The 27,102-nt window shown below is 45.6% G+C and overlaps 1 protein-coding gene across 4 annotated transcripts in view; it reads right to left on the bottom strand.

The window, feature by feature from the left end:
• Positions 1 to 27,102, bottom strand: part of SKAP1 (src kinase associated phosphoprotein 1) — a 2,196,308-nt gene that overhangs the window by 373,260 nt on the left and 1,795,946 nt on the right. For all 4 annotated transcript variants that reach the window (XM_069634617.1, XM_069634618.1, XM_069634620.1 and 1 more), the window contains 3 exons: positions 25,514 to 25,597; positions 24,707 to 24,831; positions 23,613 to 23,676 (listed from right to left, as the gene is read on the bottom strand). In XM_069634617.1, the coding sequence (XP_069490718.1) occupies positions 23,613 to 23,676; positions 24,707 to 24,831; positions 25,514 to 25,597 (273 nt within the window). The remainder of the gene's footprint in view (positions 1 to 23,612; positions 23,677 to 24,706; positions 24,832 to 25,513; positions 25,598 to 27,102) is intronic.

The raw sequence follows: 27,102 nt of genomic DNA, 5'->3' as shown, positions 1-27,102 counted from the left end.
AATGAATGGTAGCCTCACAATAGTACCACAAAGTCATCATTGTGGCTACATTAAAGGTCCCAACACGCGGAGGAGATGCGAGTAGTCTACTGCACAAATTAGAGCAGAGATAGATCCTCTCTCTGGACTCAGTGAAGACCGGCATGAACATCGCCATTGAATGGAATAGACCATTTTGAGTATAGCCAGAATGTGTATGCTATCCTTTAAAGTGTATGGATAGAGACCTGTGTAGATAACGATACAGGAAGGAATTACCATATTTGATTCGGATGCCAGCTAGAATTTGTATCCTATCCTCTAAAATACAAGGAGGTTTGACTGATGACCACATCAGTACTTGAAGCATAAGGATATATGTGTGTGGAGATAATTCTGCAAGTAAGGAATCACCATATTTGATTTGGAAGCCAATACGGTATTATACGTAAGGGTTCCTGAAATTATGTAATATGAACGTGATAAGATACTAAGGTTTTTTTAAGAACAGCAATTTTAGCTGGTGTTGTATAAGAACAGCAATTTTAGCCGGTGTTGCAATTAGCAACACAAGGAACTACATAAAACCAAAAAGAAAGGGGTTTTCCACCCTGAATAGCACGTCCATTATCTTTCGTGCTATCTGGACCCGTTGTCAATTTATTAACATCTTACAACCACGTATCTTCAAAATGAATGGGACTTAGCTCTTCCGGGGTAACTCTCCCATGTGAGCCTCATGTGAGTCGCAGTATTTTGTTAAGCAGCAGTGCCCTGTCTATGACTGGTGAAGTCATTTGCGGACGCAAGTCTGTTGTCCATTTCCGTGATTCGCTACCTCCGTATGAGCTGGAAACGCTGCGATTTTTTTTTTAACGCGACATGTAGGACTTGCTAGGAGTATAGACGAGTACAGACATGGCACTCTGAAGGTAAGGAATTGCACGGCGGCACTGTTATTATGTGAAAATTAAATATAATCATAATGGGTTACACTACATGACGTGCATAAGAAGTGACAGAGAACAGTGTGACCTAGCAGGTCTGTCAGTAAGAGACTGAGGTTGCAGAGGATCACAATGCTCTGTAAATAATAAAACACTCTGTATCGGGGCCGTATAATAGGGGCTTTAGAGCCTTCAATAGCATGTACTGAATAATGGCCATACGGATGAATATATACAAAATGGAAAATGAAACTCATATAGCAGTGTCTAGTTACATCTATGGTTATATGTATATAAAACTAGGTTGGTTTGAAGTGTTAAGTTTGTAATGCTGCTGTTCTCTATGGTATAGATGCAGTGACAAGTGTACAGCATCTGAAGGGTCTGTAATTAGAACACTGAGCAGGGTACAAGATATAATTGTCTAATATGGGTGAGTGCGTGTGTCCTTATTGTTCTATGTACATGATTACTAAGCAATTGGGAATCAAACCTTGAGGATACCATTCTAATATGAGACATTGATTTGTAGATCTATATGCAGCTGAATAGAACTATGGTAGTTTTTGACTGTCTGAAATGGAAAAATACTGAGCCAGCTTGCAGCGTCTTGTTGAAGTAAGTGACTGGGGTTTACTTTGTGGCTAGGATGGGTTGGATCAGATGTGGCAGCCTTGACTAGGACGCGGAATGTTGACTCTGGGCCTATGGTTTTTAGGTTGTTATTGATCTGATCCCAATTGGAAGGATACAGAAGATTCAAAGACCACGATGGGGTCCACGAGAGCCAGAAGGGATTGTTTTTCCCAAGATTTACAGGGTCCTCCATCAGAAAAATTTGGAGGTTAGTGTGAGTTAGCACAATGGAGTCATTCTGGGTTGTGTTGCATACATTAAATATGCAGTGATAAAGAAATGAGGTTGGATTATAACAAGTGTGTCTGTTTGTTGTTTTTAGGTGATTGAGAACTGTAGAACTTGTGAAGACATCTACCACCTTATATTTTGGTATAAGCAGACATTGAACAGCTTTTTTGTTTGTATAGATTGTCCTGAAGAAAGTCCTAAGAATTTTGGGCAAGATTGGTTCCTATAGGGGACCGAAACATATGTATACATAGGCCATAAAGAAATCTGAGTGGCTCTAATGGATGGCATACTGTAAAAGAGATTGTGGGGCCAAAGATAACATTGTAAATAGTTGAAGAAGAAAAAGGAGCTACAGTGTATATTGTTTATATATGCTAGAATATGTGGAAAACATTGGAGTGCGTGAAGGCATGAGTGTGTATGCAAGGTGGTAGAGAGAGATGTGGTTAATGTGAGGTGTATACAATATCTATGGTATTTTAACTAAATGTGCATACGTGTTGTAAAAAAAGAATAAAGACTTTTTTTGCTAAATCTGACGATATGAAGATTTTTTGATAGTAGAATTAATCCAACCTCACTGCCTCTTATCCATTTTTTGATTGTCATGTGGCTTGTCCTAACAAGACTGTATTATGACAACAGCTTTTATCCAGGGCGCCATATTACTTCATGGGAAAGGGACAAAGGGCACAAAACGTGGTGGACGAAAAGGTCCAAACACAACACCTTTCCTCTTCGAATGCTGCATTGGCTCCCTGTCAAAAAAAGGATACACTTCAAAAAACCCTGCATTGCCCACCAAGCTTCTCATGGAAAGGGCCCTGCTTGCTGCACAAGGATGTTTCAGTTTCACACACCCACCAGGCCTCTCCCATTAAGGCATGCCGTCTGAGTCCTTGTCCCCCACTTCAAGAAGAAAAGACAAGGAGTATGGTCCTTCTCATTGTCAGCTGTCAAATGTTGGAATACACACACATAAAACTCTTTGCCTTGAATCCACCCACCAAACATTCAGGAAACAACAAAAAATATGCTCTTCAGCCAAAACAAACCAGATGCACATCAAGTAACTCCTGCGATGGCACACCTGGTATAATGCACACATCAACAGAATCCTTGACAATGGAGTAGAAGCTGCTGAAATCAAGCAAATACTACATAAATACTCCTAAGATATCACAATACAGAGGTCTCATTCCACCCTCCCACCTATTAATATCTCACTAGAGACTCAGTAACAATCTACCAACTTTTATGGCCCATTGCCCGGCAAATGGCCCACAAAGTCTAGCACCCTTTATCCAGACTCATACCCGGCCATCTCTCTATCAACATCACGACTGGCTCCAATGCATGCACTACTATCACCTTAACTCAGGTACCACCCTTATGAGTAACATACCTCAGAGCATGTTTACCCACACTAATACGGCAGAATCAATACCTAGCACTGAGGTCATGGGTTATTCCAACCTGCACTCACCAGCACAACAGCCTTCCCAATCCTTGCCATTCTCACTATTCCCACCAACAAGAACCCCACACAACCCCTTTTCCTTGCAGAGCCAGATGCAGCGATGACACCATTACTGGCAGAAGGGAGCTACACAGGACCGCTTTACCTTACCGTTGCATATGATTTTGAAGGACCAATCCCACCTAAATAGTAGGAGACATCTTCAGGAGAGGGGCAACTTTGGCTTCTTTAACTAAAGTAAAGAAGGTCTAAGCTGCGCATTAGTGAGGCTTGAATAATTACTTGTATACATCCCGAGGGTAGCTCTGCTTGTTCCGCCAATACCCAGCCTGGTATGGGGGTCTACTGAAGTGGAAATAGATTTACAGGTCTCCATTACAAAACACACATACACAGCAATCAGAACCATGCTATCAAAAGAAACTGATTAGTGGCAGGTATCTGCTCTGTGTTGAATGTCCCAAGGTATGAAAGTATTCTTTCATGTAATGCTCATAGACTTTCTGTGCAATAAACATTACCCTAGAGGTCATAGGAAAATTTAGAAGAATGCAAAAGTCAGGAAAAGCAGAGTTCCCTGCAGAGCATCCTCTCAATCCACAAAACAGCGATACCGCCAGGATCACATGGAATTCTAAAAGACTCTCTTTGAACTCTGGAATCTTTGAGTTTATTTTCAAAGAAGTGTCTTGACCCTGCATGGTTATCTGTAACCTTATCTGTGAGTACACTGTACCTGAGCTACCTGCTCTGGTCTTTACTTTGGGTTTCATTTACCAAACAGTGCCTACTGGGGAACTGCAGTGCTCCTACTAATTTATTTGTTCATTCAGTATACAAGTAGGACTCCATGGGAATGGGGACACGGAAGCACAGGCACCATTGCTAACAGTGCCAGTGCTTCTGTGAGAACTCCGCCTACCGGGGCCGTTGCGTCTGGCAGATCAGACCTGTTGGGCGCAACGGCCCAAGAAGGCAGAGTTGGAGTGTGGCGGTCCGGGAAGGGTGCTGGTACGGTGCGACCGGTCCCTTATTTCCGGACTGCCACATTCGTAATGACGCCCAATCAGAAAATGATTGCTTGCAGTCAGATGCAGAATCTCTTCACATGAAGCACTTGGCTTCCAAGTGCTTGCATGTCCATGCCCCAAAGAACTTGGACACAGGTTTGTTCCGTACAAACCTATCTGGTCCTTTCGTTCTCAGCAATCCATTCTTTTCAATGTTGCCAAATCTTTATTTATGCAAAGAAGCAACCAAAGGTTTCAGTGTTTGCACCCTGCCCTTGGAATCATTTTCCAATGTGACTTCAAAGATGAAACCATCTCCTACCATGCACAAAAGCACTGAAGACATTTTCTCTGCTGAACATTTGGCATTTTGCGGACTGCTCTTTTCTTTAATCACTTTTCACATGTAGGTGCCTTTCATTCTGTCCAGTTTTTTACGTTCTATATCAAACCAAGAAATCAAAGCTATACATACATTAAAAGTAGGGGTGGTATTTCTTTTTTTCTTCTTTTAAAAAAAATATCTGTACACTAAGTTTGCATACATACATAACCACAGTGGAACTTTTCCTCCCTCCCATCCACCCATTCTACCCCCTTTCTCATGTCCCTCGTTGTGTTACAACAAATGCATTGCTTTGCCTCCCCCAAGACCCTTTTCTCTAGTCCACCATCCCCCTCCTTCTGCCTCTTCCCTCCCTCCCACCCCAATACCACCGTCCCCTTTCCAACTCAGAAAAATCACAAATGTCCTGGACAAAGCAGCTTGCGAGCAATGGTAGTCTCTTCTCGTGTTATGAGCCTTATGGCCTATCCGTGAACATTTGTGGGCCATCTCAATACTCTCCTCCTCCTCCCCTCATGGGGGGAGGTCATCTGGTGATGTATAGGTGTCATTGAGAAGGGTGCTCCTCTGCAGCGCCAGAGCTTCCGAGTCCCCACTCCGCACCATTTTATATTTTGGGTCCATTGCTGTACCTGCGGCCCTCTTGGGTTCTTCCATGTGATAGCCATGCAGCGTTGCCAAGACTAGTAAGAATGTTGCTCTTTTATTTGATTGATTCCTTTCCTTCTCCTTTCCCCCTCGGAGAAGTCCCAACAAACAGACTTGAGGTGTGCATTCTAGTTGCCGACCCATCAGGGCATTGACCTTCCTCATCACCGCCTGCAGTATGTCTCTACCATGTGCCAAAAGTCCACAGACTCTCCTCTATATCTCGGGCAGCTATGCATGGATTTCGTATCTATCATATGCAAACTCTGCGGTGTCATGTATACCCAGTGTGTGATGTTGAACTGAATTAATTTAAAGCATGCTTTTCGTGATCCCAGTGCACACCCATGATCAGGGCCGGCCTTAGTGGCTGCAGCGTCCTGGAGGAATTGGTAGGATGCGAAAAAAAATTTAATACATCCTCGCTCCGGCGCCTCGCAAGGGGTTAATCACTGGAATAGGATGCTCATGCTAATGCATGAGCAACCTATTCCAATGAAAACCGCGTCGGAGTGAGGAAGTAATCATGTGAATAGGGTGCTCAGCACCCTATTGTTATTAAATGCGCCCCACCGCCGTGGGTGCATTTAATAACAAAAGGGCGCCTGCTGCTCCTTCTCCAACTACACCAGCTCTGGGGAGCCCTTGAAAGACTCCCCCGAGCTGGTGTGGCGGGGGGCTAATGGAGCCATGGGGGGCATTGCACCCCGGGCAGTTGCCCAGCCCCCCCTGCCCTAAGGCCGGCCTTGCCCATGTTTATCCAAGTCCTGCTCCCACTTGTCTTCAACCTTAAGGGGGTTAGGTGGGTGGCATCTCGCTCTCTTGAAGCACTGTCTAGAATCTTGTGATTGCATGCCTCTCCATGCGAATTGTGAGAATGGCTTGGAGCACCGGGGAAACTGGAGGCTCCTCTGGTATGGAGTCCCATATGCCAGCTAAAATTGTCGTTATCGTGCGAAATGTAGGAACTGCCCCCATGGCATCTGGTATTTTTGTGCTCAATCTGCGAATGTCAGTAGGCGGCCCCTTTCCAACTTGTATGGGTGTTATTTCTAAAGCAATGAGTAACAGCACCTAAAATGAACAGAGGGTTTTGTTGGTCTGACAGGCTGAAACGTTCAGTTTTGAGAGGTACTGTGTTGTATGTATAGTTCACTTAGTGCACAAGTGTTAGTGTGACAGTGCACAATTGAAATAGGATAAAGTCAAAGGCACAAGTAATGAGTTTTCGGATAGTGCACTCAATGTGGGATAAGACTTGAGGTCGGAAAAAGTGCATTGCTGATCCCATCAAAGGGGTCCATGAACTAGAACATGTTGGCAGGTTCCTCAGCATATTACCCAGATAGACCAGTGATATATACATAAATGGTAACAGGTTGAAGAGGAAAAAAACGGAATGTCCCTTCCCTCCCGAAGGGCCCCCCAACCGGAAGAAGCACCCCTGACAGAATAACTACCGACAGTATGAGGTTGTACCGATCCCCACCGCTCCCACCGTAGGCATGCACCATGAACGGTACCCGGCCACCCGACCATACAACCCTGTGGTGGTGTGAACGCCACCCAAAGCAAGCAAAGATAACCAAGACCGAGCTGGAGATGATTATATGGACCGAATCAACTCATATCCCCACAAACCATGCTGCAAGTCATTAGAGACGACATAGCTGCGTTAGACAGGAAACCCCAGTGCAATCTGCACATTCAGGACACTCACACACCAATCTACACGAAGAACACATGCATACAGTTCTGTGAGCTAAAGGACAGTGACATATACATACTGTCTGCGTGTTTATTATTTTGCCACTTAGGCTCGCGACAGCACAGCAGAAACGCAAGATGCCAGAAGAGCTTGTGGATATGCTTGCAGATGCTACATGCTATTTAACCCTATGGAAGGACAGGCGCACTTAAGGGACCTGACCGACCATGACATATCTTAACCTATGGACAATTACGCTGAATACATAGTCGGAGCCAAAGTAGGCCTTACAAAAAATCCAGAAAGCCAGAATCGTCTCGCAGAGACCCCAAGCCATAAGATGCTGTGCACGCAGAATAGCCCTGGCTGGGACAGCAACAGCCAAGGTCACCATATTGCAATTGACATTCCTCGCCTGCAGCGCCAAGGAGACACCGGCTGCAGTAGGGAATATTCCAAGCAAAATCCAAATCAAATCGAAGTAATTCCGCCTCACCGACGGTCGCCTCCCACGTGACCCAGCTGAAATGACATGATGCCAAGGCCCGGAGGCTGGAAAGACGCAGCCGCCTCACGCCTGGGGCCAAGCTTGCATCAAAGTGCAACAATCCAACTACAGGATGCGCTGGGAATTGAACGCTCTCATGGCATTAGCAGAAACATCCCATTGTTACACACTGTCACATAGTCACTCCTTACTGATACACAATGTACGTGAGCAGGTGTCCTGCGGGCTGGGAACAATGGTAGTCCCATGCTTGGGGGCCTGCGGACCGACCAATGAGGACACTGGGGTCTAGGGGCTGGCGGCAGGACTCCCCAGACAATCTTCGGGTTTTCTAATGTAACACTTTTCAAGTAGCAATTTTTAGGGATGATCCAAGAACACCACCTGACACAGTGACCACCAATAATATCACACACTATATGTTCCTATAACTGCACCTACCAGTCAGCGAGCCAACCCGGAGTGGTTGGTGGTAGGTTCGGGGTTGGAACTTGCTAAATGACGTCACAGGTGCACAAAAGTGGCGAGATGTGCCTGGACTGGTTTGCTCGAAGTGCATGATCCCTGCTTGTTTGCCATAATAAAACATCAGTAACCTTTGCTCCTTGTGTGGACCTCGACTTCTTTGGGACACAGGAAAGAGTAAGGGCCTTTCGGGAGCTGCAGGTCCGCGGACCCTAGGTACGGCTCTGCCGACCCCAGAATTTACCCTAACAAGTTGGAAGCCCCAGCAAGATCATTTGTGACGTCAGCTCGGCCAGGTGCTGCCCCCTCTGCCGTCGGACCTCGGAGGACTGCAGGACCCGCAGGGATTGCGAGAGAACTGGACTGCACAACCAGAGATTGGTCGTCGAGAGCCGACTTCAAAATCATCCCGCCCACGGTTGGCGAGTGTCCAGACATAGTCCAGAGAGGGCGAGACGAGCCAAGAGAGAGGGGAGTCAGCGGCCGAGCCGCTCCGGCAGGCATGAAACTAAAGTAAGTGTGGTCCACACAACCAGCAACAAACTATTGTGTGGGTGGGGGGGATGTGTAAATAAGACGGAGGGTAATGTAACATTGTCATAACGTTCGGTACCAAGGCGGTGTCTGGCACGTGTACGATTGTAGGGAATGGAGCGGAGATAGTCCCCTTTTTGTGTTGATGAATGTTTCGGGGGTGGGGCAGCAGGTTCCCATGTGAAATAAGTATTGTTACGTCGATAGGTCTGGACAGTGAACACATGTGTAGGGGTATGGTTTTCCTATGAATCGAACGTAGCTCGGTGAATAGATGTGGTTTTCCTATGAATTGAACATTCTAGTACGGTGAATAGATGTCGGATTCCAGCAAGAGTTAGCTGGAGCTATCTCAGATTGCGGAAGGTGATTGACTGGTTAAGTTTCCATGGTGAGAAAGATGAGTTGGTTGATGACGTATACTCCACTGCGGGGGAGGTGGGAAGACAGCTGTGGGAATTGTGGGTTATCAATGTGGGATTGAAATAGTGGGATTGTTGCATAATACGTGAACAAATTGGTCTTTGTGAAGTTTTAGCTTGGTGACGTCACCCATAGGCCATTACATTGGATGCTTATCAACAAGTACGGGGTTAGCAGCTCAGCGCTGAAACTACCGGACAGGTGAACAGGTGGCCGTGCGCGGAGAGCACTGGCGCAGGCATCGAAGGGGCGAGCCGGTCAGCAGCAGCCCTAATGATGGAAAGGGAACGGAGAGAAGTAATAGAGAGGAACACGATGGGAGGGAGAAGCAAAGTGAGTACGGAGACGAGGGGAAATACAGAAGAAGAGGAAAGAGATGAAGCGCAACGAAAAATGGCATTGTGGAGACGGAAGATACTTTCAGAAAGAACACGTAAGTACGAAGAAAGCAGATTGAATGATTTAAGTTTGGCAAGGGCAGGGGAGCATGAAATCAGAGGGACGAAGATGGGAGAGCACTTCAAAGGGTAAGCAAAGAAATAATGGAAGAACTGGATAGGAACAGGAGGGGCAAGACGGAATGGGAAGAGCAACAGAACAGGCAGGCATTGAAGGGGTGCAAGGGGAAAAGCATGAGACCAGTAGAGGTGCATACGAAGGGGTCTGATGTACCAGACGAGGGGGGAAGGAAGGAAGACAACACAGGTGATTTCACAAACGTCGATCTTGAAACTGTAACGGTGCTATATCCACTCATATGCAAGCTAACATTTTCAGATCGATTTTGTAGTGAGGAAGAAGAAGACAGTGATGCTGTAGAAAAAGAAGGGCTCAACAAGATATATATTACACAAACAGGCACAGGAATGTTATGGGAGTGCAGGACACAAGATGAAAGGGGCAGGGGACAACACATTAGCGACTCGACTAAGGACACACCTGTAGAAGCAGCCCCACACACACCCTACACACCTCCCAGGGTTCAGGAGAGATGGGGTAGTAACACATAAAAGAGGGCACTCATGTCAGCGGGGCGGGCACACGGAAAGCCCCATTCGGGTCACACAATATCGACATTACAGATATAATGGCAGACATGTAGAGGACCTGTCCAGATACAACAGTATAGACGCAGGCCTGAAGAAAGGGCAGAATACTCATAGATGCCACTATTAGAGAGAGGGGGGACAAGGCCACAGTACGTACCCTGGAAACACACAGATAAGGAAAACATCAAATACAGGTTGCCATCTTTAAGCAGGGGAGCAGGAAAATGGATATACAAAATGGAAAAATTGACGGCAGGGCACAGACTGGCAGTGGGTGTTATGCTCACCTGGGTTCCACAGGGGCGCCGAACGAAGCTGGACTGCAGCAGTCTCCACCAATGTGGCTCGTAGTGTAGTGATGAGTGACTGCACTTGCCCACTCAGTTTAGTCTGTCTGGCACGTAGGAGGATTTTCCTAAAGTAGTAAAATGGTAATTAGCCGACTGTCGTAAAAGGGGTTAACTTTGTCTTTTCCGAAACCACCTTGTGTTCCGCTGATCATGTCTCACCTTATTGTTAGGAAGGATGGGCTCTCCATCCTGCGTCAGCGTGCAGGGGTGCGTATAAACCAGTTAACTTCACTGGTCCGTAAGCTTATGGCAGAGTTTTCAGACAACGATGACTCTGAGGTAAGTTTTATGCCAATCCAAAGTATAATGCAAGTCTTAGAGTTCGATTGTCTTATAGTTCACTCTTGCTCCTTTTATATATTTCTTCCCTTGCAGAATGGTCCAAGGTGAATGTTCCGTCTCCGAAAGGATTGAGGTAGCGCCAGGGTAAGAGTCAGTTTTGCACCAAGCACTAATCTTAGCAAGCGATATTGTTCATTAAGAGATTAACCAATTGTCCTCTCTATATTTTACAGGTGTGGCGCTTCTCTGGAATGAGGGATGTAGGATGATGACTAGCGACACCTCGAGTGGTAATGTACCAAGTAAGTATCTTGCGGAATGAATTTGAATGTCTTTTGCAGAGCGCAGCTCACTTGTTTTTCTTTCTTTTGCAGATGCAGATGCTCCGAGCAGCGATTTCAACAGAGCGCCTCGCGGGATCGTGTGGATGAAAGGAGCATTGGTGAGTATCCCGCGGCGCTGCTGCTGACAGTGCAGCGCTGTAACAGATGTTTTCTTTTCCTCACAGGTGCAGCGATTCCCTGATGAAAGCGACGACTAATGGTGTGGCTCCTGTTCTAATCTGCTTTTCCTCTTCTCTTTTGCAGGTTCGGTTCACGGAGAACAAGACGGATGTAGCTGTAGACTGGATGCTGAGCTGCAGGCACGGTGAGCGTTGCGCTGCAGAGATGCAGAATAACGCAAAGCGTGTGCTGCTCTCCGGGCGTGGTTTAAATAGCCACCATAAAGTAGTTCCCAGGTAAAATAGTTCCAGTACCACACCCAAGAAAAATAGTTCCTGGAAGAAAGTAATCCCTTCAAGGCCTCACGGTGGCCTGTACATGATTTCTCTACAGGATGTCCGGCTTAGTTTTTAAAAAGGCAATATGAGCCTGGCGCCAAGACTGAGTCCATAAAGCCCCTGGCCGGTCCCTTAAGCCTCCCTGAGTTCTCATGGGTGCTTGTACTCCGGGCAGATGGGTCTGCTCTTGATGTCTGAGGGCAGGCATCGTGACAGCGGGTGACGTCAAGGGTTTGCTAGTATCCATATTGGGTGATGCAGCAGATGACATTTGGAAAAGAGCGGGTTTCTCTGGGGTGACCACCCAAAATACAACAAATGACAGATCTCCATTTGCAAATTGCAGGCATGCGGTATGGCAGGCACTAAGGACACAATACCCTGACACATCAGACATATGAGCAATTACGTCACGCAAGATACGGGACGGTGAGGATCCCGTTAGCTACATCCAAGAGATTCAAGAGCTTTGGCGCTTTGAGACCCGGGAGCTGTGGGACAAAACAATAGCTATCTTTTATCACATCTTAATACAATGGTTACCAGAGCTGCTGCAAAGACAACTGAAGAAACTGGTGGGGATGGAAGCTAAGGCATGGTCAGAAATAAAACTTACAATAGTGCATCATTGTAGACTATGGCAAGAGAAAACAAAACAAAAGGCGGAGGATAGAAAAGCAGATGGTGCTAAATTGGTTCAGAAGAAATTATCAAAATATCCCCTAGAAGGGCTACACATCACCAGCCCGGCCCCACAAACTCAGACAGCAGTATCGCAACCCCAGCAGCAGCTGCCAATATACAACCCAGCAATACACACAACAAATGGGAGGGAGGATATATGGGTATGGGTGAGTACCAAAATAATTATAGAGGAAGAGAGGGATGTATAAGAGGGTGGGCTTCAGGCCACAAGCACACCATCCAGGAGGCGGGTCCCGGGGCTACCCACAGCAGGGGCAACAGGGCCAAGGGGAAGGAGGAGGTGGATTTCCATGGCAGGCCGGGAACCACCCCAGTGGTGGATGTGTGGGCATTTGGCCACATTTCTCGCACATGCAGATACAGAGGGATACAACAAGGGTGGGGTGAGCAAGGGCAACATAATTACCAAGGGGGACAGAATGGGTACTACCCACAGGACCCCCCAACAGGCAGGGCAACTGCAAATTATACCACAGCAAAACATACCCCAGCCACAGATGCAACGCCAAACAGTGCCAGTAACACAACAACTACAAACACACCAAACAGCAACAACCACAACAACAAATGACAGCATCATCACAACAACACATACAAACAGCACAGCACCTGACTCAATTGCAGGACGAAGTACCACAACCCATGGACGCAACGGCGGTGGTGCCAGTAACAAGAATGAGAGAGGGGTCACAATAATGGGACACAACCCTTACACTGGGAATGGACAATCTCTATACCCACAATAGGACAGCCCATAGACTAACTTTTTGTGTCCCATCCTATCGGTAACACCTAATACTGCAGAGGAACCTCGCATAAAGGTGGCAATAGGCGACAAAACGTTTACCTTTCTGGTTGATACAGGGGCCACTAGTTCATGCTTACAGGAGGGGAAATGTACATTGTCAGGCGATGCCATGAACACTCAAGGATTTCCTAGGGCTCGAGAAGTGGTCCCCTTTACTGATAACATCTCCTTATCCATAGGAGATCACGACTTATCTCTACCCTTAGCTTACTCCAAACAAGCACCTGTAAACATACTGACACGCAACATAACGAGTAGACTAAACATGACCATCTCCTTTACTTACAAGAGCATAGTATGCTCCACACCAGGCATCCACATGCTCACAGCCAGGCACATACTTCAGGCTTATTGCAGTAAAAGTGTACATAAGGGGGAGCCAGTAGACCCAGAAATATACCAGTACGGGACTGACATGGCACTAGCATAGCTGCCCGGAAGGACTCCGTTAAAATGCTCACTGTGTTAGCAGAGAAAGGGTACAAAGTGGACAAGGCAAAGTTGCAATATTGCCAGAAGGAAGTTCTGTACATCGGTCAGCTGATATCTATAAAAGGCAGGCACATAGCACCGAAGAGAGCACAGACAATACTCGACACTCCCCAACCAAAAACAGTACGAGAATTACAACAGTTCCTCGGTCTATGTAATTACTGTAGAGCATGGGTCTTTGACTACAGCACATACACATGTCCTCTACTTACAGCCCTAGAAGAGGCACAAAGGGGAGGGGAAAAGCTGGGATGGACACAGGAAATGACAGATGCATTCCATGAGCTAAAGGAGGCAATATCGACAGCCCCTGTCCTGGGTACCCCAGATAACAAAAGTGTTCTTCATCTTCTCACACTCTGATGGGATGGTCATGAAGACAGTACTCACACAAAAAACCAGCATTGGTCACAAACCAATTGCATACTACAGTGGACAACTAGACCCAGCAATGACAGGGCACTTCCCTTGCAAGCAACATTTGGCTGCTGCAGCTTTCGCTGTAGAAGAATCATCATCAATAAACATGCGATGCTCCACCACACTTTATGTGGAATATGCCCTCTTTGCGATTCTGCACAAGCCAAAAAGCACACTGACAACATAGAGAGCAACAGGATATGAAAACATACTGTCACAACCAGAACTAAAGATAGTGAGGTGCATAACTGTGAACCCAGCACACTTCCTGGCAGAAGAGTATGAAAAAAGAGAATATGTCCATGATTGCACAAAAGCTATTGAGCACTACATAGAGACATGCAAAGTAGAGGAAGATGCGCTTGAGGGGGGCAGAGGTGCTCTACACTGACGGTTCATCTACAATTGATCAAGGTGATGGGGTGAGAAGGACAGGGGCGGCAGTGGTAAGATTGAAAGAGGATTGGATGAGCGAGGCAGTAAAATGTGTTAAGTTACCCCCTCAATATTCGGCTTAAGCAGCCGAACTAGTTGCACTAATATTAGCCCTCAGAGAAAGCAAAGGGAAAAGGGTTACTATATATACTGACAGTGCCTACGTAACTTCAACAGTACATTCAGGCCTAGCAAGGTGGTTAAGGAGGGGGTTCAGAAGAGTGGATGGGACCCCTGTACAACATGCCCTCCTGTTGGGAGAATAGAGATTGTAACGAACCCGAGAGAACTCACATTAGTAAAGTGCCAGGCACATACTAATGGGGAAGACCCAATATCTAAAGGGAATGAAGCGGTGGATTTCCACGCAAAACACGCCTCCTATTTTGGGGAAATGTGGGAACTCAAAGAAAAACAAAAAGAGAGGGGAGGGGTGAGACAGATTCTAATGAACAAAGGCTATAACCACCTACCAGAAAGAGAAATCATGGAATTACAGGCAGCAGCACCAATAACTGAAAAGGATCTCTGGGTAAAAAGAGGGTGCTCGATGTCCCCTACTGATGCCCTGTGGTGGCAAAACAACACTGGAAAAGTAGTTATGCCCCTTACACTACTGAAAATAGCCTTAACACAACTACACCATCCTGCACATACAGGGAAAGAGGCGATCACAGCACACATTGGAGAATCATGGTTCTGTCCCGAGTTAAACACCCATGTGTCCATCAGTAATTGCCTAACATTAACAATTCACTGCCGGCCACACACTAAGAGTGATAATAGGAGTAATTCCCCGGCCTGAAGGCCCATTTCTACACCTCCACATCGACTACGTTGACATGATAAACTTATGTCAAGACTATCGCTATATAATCGTGGTGGTCTGCCCCTTCTCAAGGTGGCTAGAGGCTGGCCCGTGCTCCCATGCTGACGTGTTAAGGGCAGCCACATTTCTAACTAGAGAGGTATTCCCAAGGCGGGGCATCTGCGAGATCCTGCCATCTGACAACGGTCCTCACTTTGCAAATGAATTATTCCAACACATAACCACACTGCTTATCACCCGCACGTGAACGGTGTCTGCGGATTTCTGAAAGAAAGCATAGCAAAAACACAAACAAAAACACCACAAAGCACAAAGAAAAATTGGCTGTACTGCCTGCCCCTGGCTCTGTTCGAATTGCGGAACAAGCCCGGGTCAGATCACCACCTCACGCCCCACGAGGTGGTGACCGGATGCCAAATTCAACTCTGTTAGCTCCACCCACATGGACGATAAATGATTGTGAGGGGACCGCTGAAATATTTGGTACAGAAATACATGAATATGTCAATTCACTTGTTCCTAGCGCCTCTTATCTCTCAACAGATTCAAAGGACACAGGGGAGGTCGGAGAACAACATACAAGAAACCAATGACACTCAAACACACAAGAGAACTCCCTATTCAAAAGGGAGACCAGGTGCTCCTGAAGAACTATTTGAGGAGGAGGTCGATTTACCGGTCCTCACACAGTTGAGGCGGTTACGCATAGGGCAGTAAAACATGAAAAAAAACGGTTTGGTACCATCTCCAGAACATCAAGCCCTACAAAGCATCGGCCTCGCCCCAACACACCAACAGGGCAAAACGCTACAGCAACGACAGACACGCAAGGCAGTTGTGAGACTCCGATATCAACAACTCCAGGAGTTGATACTTCCCTGGACATGATTGAGCAAGAGTGTACCTATCACCCAATGGTTAGATGCTCGCAAGCACCTAATGTCCCCACAGCAATGTTGATACAAATAAATTAATAAACTAAGACACCGCCATCCCAAGCTATAGAACCGTACAGGAAATGCTCACTGAACTGACGAAGAATGCCATTATGTAGCCATGGCCATACAAGCACGCACAATCTCAGCAGGATTACACTATGCTAACACTGTCTTAACATTCTCTTTATTCGCACATGCAGGGTTCTGCATCTGATAAAGGTACATGAATGAATGTTAGAAGTAGGCTGAAGTAGCTAATTTATATTTTACCCCCTATCGAGCACCCTCAAGCACTGTCATCAATATAATCAAGCCATATGAAGGCCCATACATTCCAGACCGAGTCCACTACGAGTATATTACAACGCGTTTATAGAATACATAGCTCAAATGTACCCACAAGTTCACCACCTCCTGCCCACACTTAGAAATAGATCCATACGCAAGATCTGGGAGGAAATGTTTGCATGGGCATTAAATGACTACCTAGTACACAGGGTTTAAAGTACTTACAAATACTAACGCGATAACGCCTTTTATCGTGATTTTCAGTAGGGCAACTTTATCCTCTCATCAACGGTTGGATGGCAGTGTGAGCAATATCTATGTATAATTATGGCTGTAGTAATAACATTTATTCTGGCAACTGTATGGCTAATGTGGTCTACTGGGTTGCTAGCTACTGCCCTTTGCCAGCTGTACACAGCTTTGCATGTCTCTGCAACTCCTAATACTAATATTCCTCCCACCCAAGCTGCAAGGAGCACTGCGTCAGGTGGTACGGACAATACTGCTGAGAAGGTAAGGAGAGGTAAGCGCAGTGTTGGAGCTGATCTTAATAGAGTAGATACATACCTCACCGGCACAGCACACATAACAAACAATATGTGGTATAAACACATGTCGAAAATAGGTAAGGACACAACAAGGGACAGCTGCTATGTCTGCTCATTGATCCCATATGCCACGACTACCTCCAGGACCTTCATAGACACAGAAGTACAAGCGACGACAGCACAGTGCCTCATTGTTCCAGACGCAAGGAAGGTTCCAAGGGAAAACAGCAACACGCAGATGGAGATCCAAAGCAACATACCCTTATGAAGATAATTGAATGAAAACACTACCCATGTTCAACAATTACTGGCAACATAATGAAGCGTTATGATACATAACTGACAGGCCACAAAAAGGCAAAATAAAAGAAGTAACATTGGACTACTTACCCTGCAAGTGGAACGCAAACGAAACAGGCGGAGAACCGGGCCACAGGGAACGACCGCAAATATTGATATATGGAAAAGTATACACAAAGGATGGATGGGTGGATGGAGTGGTGGGGAGCAAACCATTGACTTTGACAAAAGCTGTTGTGAATAAAGTTCAGGAAGAAAATGACAAGTGTCTTAAGGAATGGGTCAGAAGCGCAAGCCTGCTGACATGGTTGGATAAAGAAGATGTACCACTGACAATAATACCCCTAACAACACCAGCATTGTGTTACCAACACGATGGAAAAATTGAAGTAGGGACCAATGAGGGGTGCAGAAGAACTGAGAAACTTGCCGAGATGGGGACAGGTACGGCGGTGCTCATGGACCACTATTGGGCCTGTGGTTCAAAAGCATATGACAAGCTACCACCAAATTGGGAAGGAATATGCTCCCTAGCACACGTCAACATACACTTACTGGCGGTACCAAAGCAACACATTAAAATAGACGATTTTCCAAAAATGGATGAAGGCAACAGCAGGAAGAAGAAATCGATATCACCGACAGAACACCCTACAAGTAACCTCACAGCCAAGAATGGAAGACTAAGAAGAATAAAAAGGCAAGAAAACTTCTTCTGGGAAAGTTTGAAACGGCCCTTGACGAAGTACCACCACCTCACAGGCTCTTCAGCAGGACTGCCATGGTTTTCTGGGCACTGATACATCCAGGAGTTCAAACATACACCAATGCAAAATTGCTTCAAATTACCAGATGGGAACTCATGATGACAAACTCAAGAGTAAACGGATTCAATGCAATGAAGGAAGAGCTCCGAGCAATAGATTGGTGACATTACAAAATAGATACGTCTTGGACATCCTCACAGCAAGGGAAGGAGGAGTCTGCGCTAAGATTGGAAGTTCTTATTGCACGTTCATACCGGCAAACAATGAAGACAACGGGACGTTATCAGAAGCAGTATCACAATTAGCAAGAATGCACGCTAAAATGGAAGAAGAATCCAAAGGCACAAAGAAGGACAGAAGCTGGTTTTCGTACCTTTAGTCCTGGATGCCGTCCTGGTTATCGGATGGCCTAAAAATACTGGCAGGAGGTCTGATCCTGGGGATGGCCTCACTATTTGGGGTAAAAGCGTGCATGGCAAAATCCAAGATGACAGCAGAGGAAATGATTGGAATGAACTTACTACTGCCTGTACCCGGCCACCCGACCATAAAACCCTGCGGTGGTGCGAACTCTACCCAAAGCAAGCGAAGATAACCAAGGCCGAGCTGGAGACGATTATATGGACCGAATCGACTGACATTCCCACAAACCATGCTGCAAGTCATTAGGGATGTCATGACGACATAGCTGCGTTTGACAGGAAGCCTCTGTGCATTCCGCACATTCGGGACCGTCACACACCAATCTACACGAAGAACACACATGTACAGTTCTATGAGCTAGAGGACAGTGACATATACATACTGTCTGCATGTTTATTATTTTGCTACTTAGGCTCGCTATAGCACCGCAGAACTGCAAGATGCCAAAAGGGCTTGAGGATATGCTTGCAGATGCTACACGCTATTTAAACCTATGGAAGGAAAGGAGCACTTGAGGGACCTGACCGACCATGACATATCTTAACCTACGGAAAATTACACTGAATACATAGTCAGAGCCAAAGTAGGCCTTAGGAAAAATCCAGAAAGCCAGAATCGTCTCGCAGAGACCCCAAGCCATAAGATGATGTGCAGGAAGAATAGCCCTGGATGGGATGACAACAGCCAAGGTCACGATGTTGCAAGTGACATTCCTCGCCTGCCACGCCAAGGGGACACAGGCTGCAGTAGGGACTATGCCAAGAAAAATCCAAATCAAATCGAAGTAATTCAGCCTCACTGACGGTCGCCTCACACGAGACCCGGCCGAAATTACATGATGCCAAGGCCCGGAGGCTGGGAAGATGCAGCCGTCTCACGCCTGGGAACAAGCTCGCAACAAAGTGCAACAATCCTACTGCAGTATGCGCTGGGAATGGAACACTCATGGCATTAGCAGAAACATCCCATTGTTACACACTGTCACATAGTCACTCCTTACTGATACACAATTTACGCAAACAGGTGTCTTGCGGGCTGGGAACAACGGTAGTTCCAGGCTTGGGGGCCCACAGTCTGACCAATGAGGACACTGGGGGCTAGGGGCTGGCGGCGGGACTCCCCAACCAATCATCGGGTTCTCTAATGTAACACTTTTCAAGTAGCAATTTTTAGGGATGATCCAAGTACACCACCTGACACAGTGACTACCAATAATATCACACACTATATGTTCCTATACTGGACCTACCACTCGGGGAGCCAACCCGGAGTGGCGGTAGATTCGGGGACGGAACTTGCTGAGTGACGCCGATTGTGACATCACAGGTGCACAAAAGTGTTATGCAAGCCCAAAATCAGCAAGATGTGCCTGGACTGGATTGCTCCAAGTGTATGATCCCTGCTTGTTTGCCATAATAAAACAACAATGGACCGTCAGTCACCGACACAGCTCGATTACAGAGACCGCGGCTTCACTCCGCGCCCTAGATAGAGACATCTTCTCATCTAGCACCACCTGGATCCTATTTTTTCAACCTTACCAGAGACCCTGGGTCCATTTCACGTTCTAATCCATTCGCCAGCGATTCACCCAGTATCTGGCTCTTACCAAACTACGCCAGCCATGACGCTCCCACTACCCTAGGTGCCTGGCACTTAATAAAGTACTCCTGTGCTCTAAAGTTCCCCTAGTCATGAAGACAGTCCGGTGCATCCACCAGCAGGTTCTACACTCTCAACCGCTGGCCGCTCCATCTACTCACCGTACTAGAAACACCTGAACTCTGTGTGTGTTGACAATTCGTACGTACTGCTCCAATATTAGCAGTACATGTAATTACAGTCACCATTGATGTACTAACCCACCTATATGCACCTATCACAACTTTTTATGTTTGTAAAGAATCTAACTTTGTGTTCATGTTAAGAGCTAATTGATATGTGCTAAAATTAGCTCCACTGTTTTTCTAAAAGAATCCTACCAGAGCGTCAATGACAAGGGTAGCTGTTGACTCCACTCCTTTCTCATAATAAAACAACAGTAACCTTTGCTCCTTGTGTGGATCTCGACTTCTTTGGGACATGGGAATGAGTTAGGGCCTTCCGAGAGATGGAGGTCCGTGGACCCTGGGGACGGCTCTGCCGTCCCCAGAATTTAACGTAACAAGGTAAACAGTTTGGAGTAAAAAAAAAACTTGGTCTAAAATAAATGCTGCGAAAATATGTTTGCACTGAAATGGTTTATGAAAAAACATCTTGATAGGTGCAGAAAAACAAGCAAACCAAGGATCAAAGAATAATAAGTGCAGAGAAATGTCGTTTTTTCTTTAAATGAAATAAGGGACCATCATTTAAACAAAACTAAGGAAAGTAGAGTACCGTTGGAGAAACAAAAATATTCTTTACAAAATGGATGTGAAAATGTGTTCCCCATGATAAAGAGAAGCTAAATAAGCATACACAAATAAGCATAATAACAAACATTTTATAGTTACAAAGGTATTTTAAAATAATCAATACTATGCTATGCTATAGACAGAGGAATGATTGTTCTGTGCAGTTATTTTTTCAGAAGTCATTACCAGCATTGTTTATGCAGCCAATATTAGATTATTGAATCGCATAAGTAGTTTACCAGAGCTCCACTCTTTCAAATGCTTTTTCTTCTTCAAATAGCATCAGTTAAAGAATCAGTGGCACCATGGAGAATTGCCATAGACTATGTAAATAAGCAAATAACTTCCCAAAATGAGGCATAAAATTGACTACTCTGGGGAGCTGCGGCCAGTCATTTTAGAATGAATCTTTGCTACTCTGCAGCAACAGTCACAAAGCAGCAAGAATTGATAGATTACTGGAAGCCTGACATTGTTGCATCAGTCCTACAGGGGACATTTTGTAACTTTCAGGACGCACCTGTATTGCTGGACCTTAAACGGAGCGCCCCACACCCTCCTTGCGCTCCAGCATGGCTGCTTCTGCTAGACCCTTTTTGTTTGAGGATTTAGCTTTATAGCAGGATCCTGATACCATCCTTCAAATGTGGAGGCCTTTAGTGGCGTGTCCTGCTGCCCTTTCTTTTAACCGCAACCTGTAACCTCTGACTTGGGTCATTCTTGTTGAATCTTCAGTCGCAAGTGGCTGTGTCACCGTTCCTCCTCATGCACCTCTCCAGACAAACCCTCCGGTGCGGTCCTCCAGGGCTGCAGACTTTTGTTGCTGACCCTTCTGTCAAGCGCAACCTTCCTTGCTGTTACTCAAAGAGATCAACCCCCTCTTTACCACATGGGATATTTTACTGCTATCCGTCGGGGGCGGGGGGCAGCAGCATCCGAAACCCCCAGTTCTACTGTCTTCCCCACCCTCCTTGCCAGGCACCATCCCACCCAGTTTTTCCACCCCCTGTCATTCTATCTGCCACTGTAACATGCAGTAAAATGGCAGCGGTGGGATCGGAGAGCACAGGCCGCAGGGCTCCAACTCTGCAGGTCCTTCACTAGAAGGACTCATTTATTTGCCAGGATCTCCTGTTTGGGTCCCCCATGACTCCACTGTGGTGGCATATTCTGTCCCTTTGTGGCTACCAAGGTAGCTGATCAAGAATCAATCCCCATCAAACCTACTGGTGACATCACTACTTACCCCTTCAATGACCCATCCTGGAGGGTGGTGAGTACATCTCTGGAACTGGATTAGCTCTGATTGCTCAACCTATCCTCTCTGAGGTCTTCTTTGGGTGTGTGGGTTCCGTGTGCAGACCGACCTTCCTCCATAAGGTAACTAGTGGATTCCTATGGGATCATAGGCATAGCATTGGGCCCTGGGGGTAATTAGGTTTCTGAGAGAACAGGGGCTCCCAAAAGTCTTACCAAAAGAGACCCTTGGTAGGAGGATAACATACTATTGTCTGCCTGAAAAGGAGTCTGATAGAGGGGGAGAGAAACACCTATTTTCTTTTCAAATATATTTTTATTGGTGAGTTTGCACAAATAAAGCATTCGCAACTGGTAGTATCGCACTTAGAGAACTTTCACAATGCTGATTTTCTGTTTATCCCTCCCCCCTCAACAAATGCATTCACCCTCCCCTACCCCTACCCCTACCCCTGCCCCACTCCTCCCACCCCCCCCCCCTTGTGTCTCATACAGCCCTGGGGTGGCCACATCAATATTTCCGATGGTTCCTGTGTCCCAAACTTCTTTAATCATATATTCCCGTGCCTGCTTTGAGTTGTTCTTCCACGTTCGGTGTCCGGTCATTTTTTTTAATAGAAAAGTTTAGAAAGGCAAACTTTCAAATCTTTTTTTTCGAAATACAAAAGTTTCGAATGACAATTTGATCGATGGATTGGTTTTGAACTAAATGCACTTTCCATGTTACACATAGCATGTCGTATCTTTTGATTTTGAAACTTTGGCTATTCCAATCTTTTGCTTCGAACAAATGACCATAAACCTGCCTCAGCACCTCAGGGTCTAAGTTGTGGTTCACCAGCACTGTTCGTTCCCACTCCCCCGAGAAATACCCATTTATGCCAAAATGAGCAACGAGAAACTGAAGGCCTGGGAGAGACCTAAAGTGAATACAAAACAAGTCAAGGTCTGAGAAATACCCAAAGTGAACCTTATAATGCTAAGATGGCACCATAGAAGCCTGAGGGAGGTCTTGAAAGGCATTGTCAAAGCAGGAAGACTGGGGAAGGGTACAGACTGAGTAATCCCTGGAAGAGCTTTCCCAGGAGAACCCTTCTATTTTGTGTTAGACTAGGGGCAGACATTTGAGAGAAGGCTCTGTGAACTCTTCCATTCTCCATTCCTTGTGTTATAGCATAGAGTAGCAAGGAGGCCAAGAACTTGTAGAATTTGGGCCTTTCTATTGGCCAATTTGTTGAACATAGCTTTGTATAATAGTGTGTCCCCAGAATGACAACGCCTCAAACTTAGGTTACAAACATTATTATTTGAACGCTCATGGTTGGAGGGGATGGGCACCTGGAGAAAGGCCTTGTTGTGTTGTCCCATCCCTGACACTCTTTGATTTGGTAATGCCAACTACAGATGTTTGGTTCTGCCGCTTCCCTTACAGAAGACTGAAAAAAAGGCATTCTTTTGAACCACAATTATCCTGATAGTGCTGTTTTAGCACAGAACACAGTTTTCCTATAAACATGTAACTTTCATATTTGACTGTTCGCACTGTATGGCCCTACGTTCTGAGTGGCATATGCACGCTATGTTCCAATACACCCGGGGCGTATCGCAACAACACAAATTACTCACCCTTTAGGAGGAAAGAGATGTGATCCATCCATTCTTTGGCCTCCAGTGAACTTGCCGCTGTAAACTGAAAGAAAAGTTCAATGATCACTGAAGGCTTTAGGATTTTGATGATAAAACAGCAGCTCTCTGTGCTGCAATGCCTGTGGGATATCTATTATAACACTGCTTTCAGATATCAGCAAACTGGCCCAAAAAAGGCAGCAAGGAAGCTACCTACTCCCTTATGGGGATTCCCATGTGGCACCCATCAACCTTGCCCTTAATCAGAAAACCCTTCATCAAAGAGTGATTCCCACCCAGAATGTAAACTTAAATCTTCATCACCCAATGTCTACAATGGAGGAGGAGGAATTTCCATGCAGTGCCTAGCAACCTCATCTTTGTTTGGAGAACCCTTTTACACCCAGCATCCACCTAAATCTTCTATAGCACATAATCTCTACAATGGGCACAGTTTCAAGGATTATAGTGGAAAACCATTTCCCATTTTCCTATGTAAGCCCGTAACCTTAACTATGGTTTTGCAACAGAGGTGAAAAAGACCATCCACTGACTCTTATGCAAGTCATATTCACTATGCTACCCCCACAAGTACTTGGCTAGCAGAGCAAGTTATTGAATTGGAGGAAAGTATTGTTCCTGCATTTTTAATGCACCGACTTGTTTTTCTAAAAAACACGTTTGTCACACACACACACACACACACACACACACACACACACACACACACACACACACACACACACACCTACCTACCTACCTATGTGGGGTGCAACACAAGGAGACAGGAGATAGATCGAACTTCCACATGAGATGCAAACCATACTGTTTTCCCATTATAAATGATCCATTATGTTTCAAAATCCTTTAGCTATGCCCTAAGCCTCTTTTATAAACGTTCCACACGGCTAACATCTCAAAGGTATGGTTCAGTGGCAAGAGTTGGCACGGGGAGCCAAAAGTAGCCCCGGGTAGCATTAATCTAGCTCAGCTCCTCTAGGCTACAAGCAGGAGCAAAATCGTTCCATACTCCTTGTACTTTCGATCCCTGTGTGTATGTATGTCCGTTTATATATTTCACATTCTCTCCTCACCTGATAAGTGCGTTTGTCACAGGATGCCAACTCAAAGCAAGAGTCCCGTCTGGAGTCTTTGCGCAGGTGTGGCGTGCGCTGGAGGGTGTAATCCTTCAGGTGGAAGGCGCCTTTGTACTGCTTACCTGCAAGAGAGCAAGGAACACCTTCTCACATTGAGGAAATAACAATTTAACATGGCTTGGGACCCAAAGACTTTTTCAATAAGATAAGCCTACACTACACGTGGCTTGTTTGGGCTTTCAAGGGTCATCACCATTAGAGGCACCACCCCATGATAATTACTGGAAGGCTAATGCCGATGGATCTTAGTTAAACGCCACCAAAATGTTGCAAGTGTAGAAATGGAGCAATGAGGAGACAAACTCCAACCAGGTTGCATATCGGGGTAGTGTCTCAAGTGGCACAGTTTAGATTAAGTTTGGTGTGGTGACTGATCTACCTTTACTGAGACCCCCCCAAGTTTCTGCTTTTGGGGGTTTCCTGGCCCTAGCCTCCTCACATGGCAGCACAGCAACCTAAAGAGTGCATTTAAGCCTCAAGAAACCAGGAGAGCATCACAGAGGAGGGTTGATGGTCATCTGACAAGGCAAGATTTGGAATGAAGTTCATGGCAGGTTTCTGGAAGTGCCACCTCAGAACTCAGTTACGAGTAAGCTAAAAGCCAGTGTATTGATCAGCAGGAATGATTGAGCGCCTTGTGCCCGGCTTCTGTTCATGGTCCATGGGCTCCTTGCAGGGCATAGGAGGCTTCAGCAGTTTGCATTGACTGGAGGTCCTCTGAAATCTGAGCTGCATGCTGCTCACCTTTATCGCTGCTGTAATAATAAAAGATCCCCTTGCTGAGGACACACCAGCGCTTCTGCCAATCAGACCCAAAGAAACCATGATCTAAAGATGCAAGAGACCAAAAGAAACACATGACACATTTTTAGAGAGAGCCTATAAACCACAGCATACAAATATCACAATGCCCAAACATTGGTCAAAGTCATGGGACTGATGCTCAACAAAGGATCATCTGTTCACAGTAATGGATTGTGGAATAACTAAGTACTCCAGTGATTTTAGCTCTACCAAATCAGAGGAATTAATGCAGTATTACAAATCCCAAATATTCACGCCCAAACAATGAACTGTGGCGGGTCAGAAATGAGAGACAGACACAAAGTTATGATTTTCTCAACATTTGTCATTTATTAAAATAAAAAAGGGGATGGGATCAGGCCTGTCTGTCCCTATCCTAACAAGAATGTTCCTACCTATCAAACTAAAGCTAAAGAAAATTGACATTGTGTCCAAATATACCTGCCCCTCACACTAACCCATACAACCCAAATGTGTCTGGTAAATAGATCTATTTTCAGTTCAACAAAAATGTACAAAAGGTCAAAATTATAATTCCAACAAAGTAATCCTTGTGTCCAGGGTTTGATTCCCCTCCCCTGAATCAATTCAGGAAGACATTTGAAAGAGTTTTGTTCCAACAATATTCTATTCAGTTCAATGAAATATGTTTCTTTCATCCGACATGTCCTTCAAATTGGCAAAGTAAATGTCTTTTCCATAGAGCACTTGTTCAAAAAACTAAGCAACTATTTCTTTCATGAAATATTCTTGGCAAGATGTAAAAAAAAAAAAAAAGGATTACTGAGGTGTATGTAATAACAGTTTTTTCCATAGAATACTTTTCTAAAGATGTTTCCTTCATAGAAGGTTTTTCTCAGGAAGTCAAAGTCGGTCTTTCCCTCATAGATTACTTTTGTCAGAATGGCTAAACAAATGTCTCTTGTTGTACAATAGTTTGACAGGCTAAAGCAAATGTTTTCTTTCCACAGCACTATTTATAACAACAAAGTTTCTCTTTTACACAACCGTTCCTTTCCTGGTTTACTCACATGCCAGGAAGGGTTTCATATCTTTGCACAACTGTTAATATCTCTCTGCTTGTGCCAATGTTTGGTCCAGGTTTGTCCACACCGACATCTCATATAAGGAGAATTGTACACTATTTGACAGTTTCTTTGCTTATGGCACTGTGGGTACCAGGCTTCCCCAATTTGACATCTCACTTGAGGAGAATTGCACCCTATTTGCCCTTCTGTCTCTTCTTTAAAGTCTCTTGGCTGGCAGCCATACAGGTTCCATTTCCCCGAACTGACATGGAATGTGAGGAGAATTGTTCTCTTCTTTTCTACTTGGTTGGTATTTAAATTGTCCTTCAACTTTATAACATGTCCCAGGGCCCTAGAGCCCCACAACTCCTTTTGGTTGACTCGCCAGTTTAACATGTACCTGTAATGAAGAACCATTGCTGGGCTGGTTTCCCCAGTTGCACAGAGTCTATCTTGGTTCCTGTTTTGGTCTCTTGCTCCTCTGCCACTGGAACCCTTGTC

This window comes from Ambystoma mexicanum, chromosome 13 (genome assembly GCF_040938575.1).
Source record: "Ambystoma mexicanum isolate Mex_15411 chromosome 13, UKY_AmexF1_1, whole genome shotgun sequence".
Taxonomy (NCBI): domain Eukaryota; kingdom Metazoa; phylum Chordata; class Amphibia; order Caudata; family Ambystomatidae; genus Ambystoma; species Ambystoma mexicanum.
Note: the sequence above shows the minus strand (reverse complement) of the source record. Positions and strands in the feature narration are given on the sequence as shown.